This window comes from Hyposmocoma kahamanoa, unplaced genomic scaffold (genome assembly GCF_003589595.1).
Source record: "Hyposmocoma kahamanoa isolate Upper Pololo Valley unplaced genomic scaffold, ASM358959v1 181, whole genome shotgun sequence".
NCBI lineage: Eukaryota > Metazoa > Arthropoda > Insecta > Lepidoptera > Cosmopterigidae > Hyposmocoma > Hyposmocoma kahamanoa.
The window spans coordinates 226,510-235,335 of record NW_020653712.1 but is presented as its reverse complement, the minus strand read 5'-3'; the positions used below and the strand labels follow the sequence as shown (position 1 = coordinate 235,335).

At 39.8% G+C, this 8,826-nt stretch overlaps 1 protein-coding gene across 1 annotated transcript in view; it reads left to right on the top strand.

Annotated features, from left to right (window-relative positions):
• Positions 1-7,323, top strand: part of LOC113226065 — a 7,899-nt gene extending 576 nt beyond the window's left edge. Inside the window, exons 2-5 of the mRNA XM_026458584.1 lie at positions 3,017-3,172; positions 4,775-4,900; positions 5,304-5,467; positions 7,164-7,323. Of these exons, the coding sequence (XP_026314369.1) occupies positions 3,017-3,172; positions 4,775-4,900; positions 5,304-5,467; positions 7,164-7,323 (606 nt within the window). The remainder of the gene's footprint in view (positions 1-3,016; positions 3,173-4,774; positions 4,901-5,303; positions 5,468-7,163) is intronic.
• The last annotated feature ends 1,503 nt before the right edge of the window (positions 7,324-8,826 follow it).

Genomic DNA, 8,826 nt, shown 5'->3' with positions numbered 1-8,826 from the left:
ACTTATAAATTGTCAAATTTTATCGATTTTATTATTCTATATTTTTTTATATTTTTTTTATAACATCCTACCACTACTTCTGCTTTTGTTTTGTAATTACAAGAAAGTCTATTGTGTCCGACTTCTGCGCACGGGTCTCTTTTATTCTCTCGTTCAGTCTAATTAGCTTTCTATTCTGTCGAAAACAAAGTTCGAGATTGATATGCGCCGCCTCGTAATTTTAGGTTTTTGCGATTATTATATTTTTTGCATTTTTTTCGGATCTAAGACTTTTCCAAACTTAAGGTCTTTTCAGCATCAGCGTCTTGCCAACGCACGCACAGCGGCCACAACGTCGACACGACGTTCGCGCGGCGGATACCCGATGTACGGCACTATTCTACAGTCGCCCTTTGCTAGCGTTGCGTCGCCGCTAGAGATGAGAAAAACTGCTTATTTTCAAAAACGTTTTAACGTTATAGCTTTTTAAAAAAGCATACTTTTTTATAAGCTTTTCACTTAAACGCCTTTTAATTTGAAGTGTAAAAAATCGTTTAGAAAAACATTTAAAGCGCATAGACTTTTATGATTTAAAAAAAGCTGGCAACGTTGTGTTGATAGCAAAAAGCAATAGACTACTATAGGTTTTAGGATGAGTAACTTTATTTGTAAAGCACGAGTTTTATTTTTATTTATAAAATTATTATTCATATTGACGAATTCATTTGTTTAAGAAACATAAATGGCGGGACTTGCAACTTACGCACGTTGTAAAAAATGAAATTGTTGAACATAGAACTGACTAACAATTACGCTTAAAATAAAAGGCATGCTTATGTGCTTATTTAAAAAACAAACTTTTTTAAATGTTTTTCGTTTAAACGCCCACCTTTAGTCGCCGCCGCGCGGCCGCCGTATCTTAATAATGTCCTCTATGGCCGTGTCGACGCTATGCGTACGTTGCGAAGATCCTGTGCGTGCTTTGGTAAAACGCAGACGCCTATCGTATATTTGTCAAACAGCAAAAATTTCATTTTTTAAGTAAATTTTAGAACAAACTATCAAAAATAACGAAAAAATCTTAGGTGCCAATTTCGCCAAAATTATGGTCATGGTTGACACGTTATTGCATATCCGCATCCAATTAGAACTACATGCTGCATGACGAGCATTGGACAAGAGCCAGGAGAAAAAGTGGAGAGGGGTGTTGCGGTGCGATAGTGCGGTATGCTGCGGCGTCGGAGTAAAGCGCAGACCACACAGCGAACGAAGCTATGCTAACTTAGATTAGTTCACGTAGGTAGTTGCAGGCTATCCGTCCGGTTTTTGAGAACTGGATGGACAGGGCGCATGGGTCCTTGACTTTCCGGCTGGTGCAGGTGCTTTCCGGGCATGGTTGCTTCGGAAAGTACCTGTGTCATATAGCGCGGAGGGAACCGACAACCGAATGTCACCATTGTGGCTGCTGTGAAGACACGGCACAGCACACGCTGCAGGTGTGCCCAGCCTGGGCCAATGAGCGCCGTGAACTTGTTGCCGCAGTGGGGCACGACCTGTCACTCCCTGCAATGATCAAATCAATGCTGGAAAGTGACAGGTCTTGGATGGAGGTAGTATCCTTCTGCGAACACGTAATGTCGCAGAAGGAAGCTGCGGAGCGGGAGAGGGAGGCTACCACCCTTCTTCCAATCCGCCGCAGGAGAGCAGGGCGTCGGAGGAGGCACTATCATGCCCTCCTTCAACCCCCATAATAGGGATTTTGGCGGTGGACGCGGGGGCGTCCGCCGCCCGTAATGTATAGATCCCGAGGTGGCGCGCGCGGTGTTCCTGCGTGCCCCTGTAAGTGTTGAATGGGGTGATGTTTCTCCAGCTCCACCTCAATGGGAAGGGGCTCTCGGCCGAGGGCCAGCGCCGTCGGGACCGCGGAAGAGTGCGAAAGCGTTCCCGTAGTCCCGGCAAAAGGTGCAGGGACAGAACACCGTGGGGTTTTAGTCGGTAGGAGTCCGACATGATCTCTCTGTTGCCCCCGCAGCAGAGAGATATCCAGGATTGATTGATCCATGAGGATTTCCCCACGTAAAAAAAAAAAAAAAAGGTAGTTGCATGCAAAGCTAAGCTAAGACAATATGCGCGCGAGGAACTATGACAACACTATTGATAGCGGGGTTGAAGGGCGGCAGAAGGGCGACATATTTTACATAGCTTAGCGGAATCGTTGGGTTAGTTTAGTCTTAGCTTAAGTAGCGTTACGTTGCGACACCGCATTGCTCGTGGGGCATTCGATGCGTTGAAATCATAGCGTTGCGACGACGCGACGTAATGCCACGAAAATATCGCCACGCTTGAAGCGTTATTCGCTGAGAGTGTTCATTTTAAAGCGTCAAAATACACCCACGTTGGTAATTTGCTCTTCGGTGGTGGGAGGAATACTTCAGTTCATTGCCATCACGCGTCATCATTACACGTGAAAATGTCGCTGTCAAAAATATCTAAATATTGTTTTGAAAGTAGTATTTTTTTTCACAAGATATTGTTAATTTGCGACAAGGAGTACACTATTTAAACAGAGAAAGAATACAATGTGGTGAATTTTATGACATATATAAAGATATTGGACCGTTATAAATTCATAATTAAGTAAGCGAAAAGCAAAAAAAAAAACAAAATAATTTGTTTTAAACGCTGACGCGCGGTGCGATCTTTTCTGTCGGGAATCATCCAACGTTCGTGCAAACCCGGTCGTAACGAAATTCGCTGCAAGTTGCAGCGCTACTTTGTGGCCTTTTACAATTAAAATCATATATTTGTAATTGACGCTCGACGCTAACGCTTGTAGCGTCAAGCGAATTCGCTAGGAGCGTCGCGACTGGTGACACTCGGGTTACGTTCCGACAATGCTCGTGTGGCATCGCTCTAAATCGATAACTTTTATGCATATAATAATATAGTTATAAAATTTCACATTGCGTATTATTACATATTAGGTACTTCGTATTATTTCTATGACGTATATTCACGTAGTTCTTTTTTATTTCAGTTCGCCGATGTCCCAGCCAAAGTTGACACGTCTCCGCCAAAGCTGGACAAAGAGACAAACTGGAACATGTTCCAGTCATGGGTAAACCGATGGCAACGCAACAACGCGGATAATCTGGCTTTGGTGTTAGCGATTAAGAGAAACCATTATAACCGGGTACGGCATATAACACCTTGGTAGAAATAAACACCGCGAGAAAAAATATTTTATATTTCATTCAGTCCATATACCAGAACAGAAAAAATCATTTTTCAAATTGGTCCTACTGAGAATCCAACCCAGGACCGTGAGTTGGTGGAAAACTGCCTGCATTGCAAAATATTGGGCCACTGGTGTCATGAATGATCGGTCCACTAGGTAGAACTATTTTTTATTATTATATTTCTCTATTATATTATTATACCGTGTGCCCTAATAAATACTTCCAATTGAACAGATGTGAAATTTAAAAAAAGATCTTTTTTCTTATTCATCACGAAAAAGACGTCCGTCTTTCTGAATTGACGCCACTTTATACAGGGTTATTTTTAAAATACTAACAACCTCGCTGGACTATATAACTATACTAACATCATCATAAACAACAACTTTTGAATGTGCCATGTTTTTTAATAGTTTGTCATATTTTACTTTGTTTACAAAAACAAAAATATTTAAATATAACGCTCTAAACCATAAGTTCCCTAACCTTTATATCATCGCCCCCTTAAGCAGGATAAAAAATCTCAACGCCCACCACCACAAAAAATAATTGAAAAAACTTTTTTATATTAATTTCTCACAAAAAAAACGCAAGAAAAAGTTTATTTATATGTAGTGTAGTTTATATAGATGAATCAGTTTTTTTTATCAAATGCGGTAGAAACCTCTGGACAACCCCCCAATTTCTTCCGAGGCCCGTACCGCCCTCTTAGGTCTCTTTAGAGCCCGCCATGGGCGATAGGTTCCGCCTTGGAGAAACTATGCTCTGAACGGTGATTTAACTCTGTGTTATGATATAACACAGTCCGATGCAAAATGCAAGAGCAGGTGGGGACATGTTTGGCGTCGTGGTGAATGTTCACTGATCCCACGGCGCCGACTCAATCGGCGAGAGGGAAACCCGGGGGGGTTTTAGTGGGGTAGGCCCTCCAGTCTGCAGGGAGAGTCCCCACATAACCCCTGAGCCTCCCTGGGCTCAGGGGTATCCATAAAGATTTCCTACCCGTAAAAAAAAAAGGTGGGGACATGTTTACTGCTACTACTAAATATAGATCTAAAAAGTCTCAGATAGTACAAAAATTTTAAAGGTTTCCTTTTGGTAAACTTACAATGTTTTGCAAGATCTCATAGAAGAAAAATTGTTGTTCATTATGATGTTAGTGATATAGAACTGTGAGGTTGTTAGCGTTTTAAAAATAACCCTGTATAAAGTGGCGTCAATTCAGAAAGACGAATGTCTTTTTCGTGATCAATAAGATTTTTTTTTTTTAATTGTAGATCTGTGCAATAGGAAGTATTTATTAGGGCACACAGTATAATAATATATACGGTATAGTATACGAGATTTTTTAGATAATTAATTCTTCGTAATAGAACAACACAACTTGTTACAAATCCAAAACAATAGAAATGTCGGCACCATTCTTCCTCTCCGTTCTACCATTCACTCATTCATCTACTTCACTCGCGTTAATCACTCATATCCTACCGTTACATTCATAATAATGTTAAATTGAGTTAACTGCATTCGGTGTGAAATGTTCTACATATTTTCAGGGCAAAGTAGACTGTCACTGGGACTACACACCACAACCGTACATGGTATATTACTACACGCGAGTCGACTTTCTGTCCAGGATAAATTTCGAGAACAAGTTTATTTACGACAGGATAATTACAACTGTGAGTTGCTAACAACGTCGATTACTATCAAAATTATTATACTGTTATATAGGCCCTTTTGGGTCTTTTTCCTCTTTTATCACCTCCTATAATAAATCTTACGGACCGAGCCTTCTGCATTCTCATTTCGCAGAGGCTAGTGTTACGGACACCGAGCCTGCGTCTGCACTCTAGCATAGTTACTAGTTGAAAGACCAACAATTGTACTTAAGTAGGAACATTTCAGAGAGCAATAAACGTAGTCCGATCCGAGTAGATCCTGAGAAGAGCAAGAACCTGAACGAGTACAGTCCATTGACCTAGAAAACCGAACATCTTCGATCCTACGAGAGCTGAATCATCAACAATAGCTAGACTACAACTGTAGACGGAATTCTCATAATATTTTTATTCTAATCTACAGAACCCGAAAGTCCAAACCACAGCCAGTCTCATGAAAGACTGGGAGCGGAATCGGCGAGATATTCTAGAGCGAGCCGAGAAAAAATTCGTGCTTTTCCCTCTCGTGCCTTGCGAAGACATGGAAGATGTGACTTTTGCTTCGCCGAAGGGGGTTAAGAGACCACGGTAACGGCTGACAGTTCTGAATGAGCGTCTTTTTCCTTTCTTCTTATCGTATCTGTTGGGTATCCTTGTGTTCTTCAACAAATTCTTCCTGAAACTTAGGAATGTGTACTGTATTAACTTTGATGAAACTTGTTTGAACACTTTATCACTATGGCCATCTGACTTACAAGTCGAAGTAAGAACGAAGATTGAATAATACGTAATGAATAATGCCAACCGAATACAACTCTTATTGGCGTCTTACATATTTGCCGATATGGTGTCTCCTACACCGTACCGGCCCTATTAATGCGCTGCGGACGCCTCCCAGCCAATCAGAGCCCTCGAATTATTCAGTCGCATTTGCTCCGTTCGTCCTTAGCAGTATGAAGGTACACTGTAATGCTTGCCATGGTGGTGAAAGGGTTTCATTTACTCACTAATAAGCTTTTCGGAGAAGAAAAACATCGTGAATAAATCTGCAAAGCAATTTAATGATGTGTGTCACGTCGAATCCTCTTTGGACCTGTGACTGCGTCGGAACTACAGCTCAAGTCCACTCATTGCGAGAGTGGGCCTATGCTCAGCTGTCGGAGTATATATCGTTTGCGTTTCATAGAAAGAACAAAGGCGCCATTTCGAAAAATTTTTCAGGGGAATAAGTTCCCCAACTGTTTTAAAGTATTTATGTGGCTGTTTTGAAATTCAATTTTAGTTACAATTAAGTTTTAAAATTGAATTTAAAATAGGACGTAAGTATCGAAAAACAGTTGTAAAAAAGCAAAACATTCCAAACGCACGCCCTTCCTACAAAACACCGACGATATTATATAGGCTAACTATTATATTTTAAACGGAGATGGGCTGTGGGTAAAAATCAAGCCGCTCGGATGTTTACCCATTCCTGCCCAAAAACGAAACCAAAACGAATTTGGTACAATTCCATACTTATTAGAAATTTCGATGTAAAAAATCCTTTTTAGACGAAAAAGAGTCAACTCCACACAATACACAACTTGCAATCCTGTAGATTCTCGCTTACATATGCACATTACGATTCGATTTTCGTGAAAATCGATTCAAATAAGCCCCAGTATAATCAGTTCTTATGTGAATTATTTTATTTCATTTTAATTATTTTAGTTGTTCCATAATAAAACTTTCTCCATAATGATCGCCTTGTCAGCATACCATCATTCGTCTAATCTTGTTACGATTCCCTCGTCCTCGCACACTCACATCCCCTCACATAATTACATGCACAACAATCAACCACCTACATTATACACACACACACACGCGCGCGTACATTTACATATATACTTACACGCACATATACACAAACAAATACTAACACTGCACAAACAATATTTTTCCTTTTTATTTTTTTTTATTCCTTTGTAAACTTGTAATAAGTAAATAATTTAAATGGATAATTTAGTTATTGCAATTATCAATTATCAATGTTTTTATGTATAGTTCTTGTAAACGATAAGAAGTTTTCGTATTAATTCATTTCAATGCGACTTTCAAGCGAATCGATTGAAGACAAAGGCAAAATATGTAAGCAAAAAAATTAACAGTTTGTATTATAATAATATCATTAGATTTGAACAAATCTCTTTACAAGTAAATAGTTGTAAATAGTTTTTGCCCTCCATTTCCGGCTTAATCCGGGTTAATGGTTTTAATGGCTCTTGCCCATCTCTGATTTTAGTATCTACCTGACAATATCGCATCACAAATGCTCGCCAATGGGAGAGCTGCAAGTGGAACTCTTCACAGACGTTTGTCCGCAAACGTGTGAGCTCTTCACTGAGCTTTTGATGGGCGATGGCCTGGGCTATGGATACGTTGGAACTAGTTTTTTCAGGTGAGAATGATTTTCAGATTTTAATGGCTCGAAAGACAGGTTTAACATACCCAATAATAACGCGCACTCTCTTAGCCCCGCACTAAAGAAACCCTGTACCGCTGGTGCACATATATACACACACCACAAATTATACAACGAACTCTCGAAAATAAATGTAGGCCATAGAAATGTTAGCAGCAGTAGAGCTCCTTGTGAGAGTTCGTCCAGGGAAATACTTGCCACCTTACCTATTTCTGCCGCCAAGCAGTAGTGTTAGCATTACTGCGTTCCGGTTTAGAAGGGTAAGGGTGCTGGTAAAATTATGGGCACATGGGACTTGTCACCTTATGTCTCAGAGTGACAGGCGCAGTGGTAGTGCCCCCTCAGATCTTTGCAAATTAAAGGTCTGAGTGGGACTGTAACTGTTATGGACAGGCGTGTAGCTTACCATCAGGCGCACGAATTGTTTGTAAAAAAACCTGGCCCTTGATAGTATAAAAAAAATTCTCTCGGCCCGGGAATTGAATCCGGGACCTCTGCGTGAAATGGGAAAAAAACCCAGAAAATAATTTCGACATTGTCCTTGTCTACATTTTATACGATACCCCTTCTTTACCTTTGGTTATTATGGTACCACGTGCAATTCAAAATATGCAACAAGAACAAGATGCAACACGACATTATGATGTCCATACTGCCACAGACTAATAAGAGATACTACGTATTGTTACTAGGTATGACGGGTACTTCGAAACAATTGACGGGTGTCGTCAATTGTTTCACTTCAAACTACCAGTTTAACTTGAACTTTCCTATAATGAACGGGAATTGCAAAATTACATATCTAATATTTAATTACCGATGAAATGTGATTCCGTTTGTTTTGTAATTAGATGTTTTGCTGTTTTTCCCACATCACCGTGTGGAACAGCCCCATTGTTAAAGATATTATCTTTATTACAATAAATACAGAATATTTTTGGAATATACGGAGACGTACACACAGGTCTTTTGTTGGCGCTGTACTATTTCAGCTTTCTAATTTGTGATTTCAGTGCAAACGAGAGTTGATATTTAAAAGTGATATAAGGCCCATTTGCCTGATGAGTTGCCAGAGACGGATGGCCCTTATTTCGTCTTTATTTCTGGTATATACTCGATGAAAACCATTGAGCTAACGGTGAACTTAGCCTTTGCTATAATTTATATTTCACGTAATTTTGGGGGAAATGTCGATACGTCGTTGTCGGTTATTGTTTAAAATATCATTTGCAATAAAAGTTGGCGGTCGTGTCTCGATATAGTCATGTGAGGTTGTTAGTAGTACTTTACAAATAGGTCTGTATAGATAAATAAAAACTTATCTACAATAAAAAACTGTATACCATGTACCTACTTTTTTAATGACAAAATGACAATGTCAGTGCAACATCAAAAAAAATGTTAAAACTAGCTGTTTACTTCGTAATTTTTTTTATTGGCATTGCATATTTTGCGGTTCTTTACATTTACTACCTCACACTTC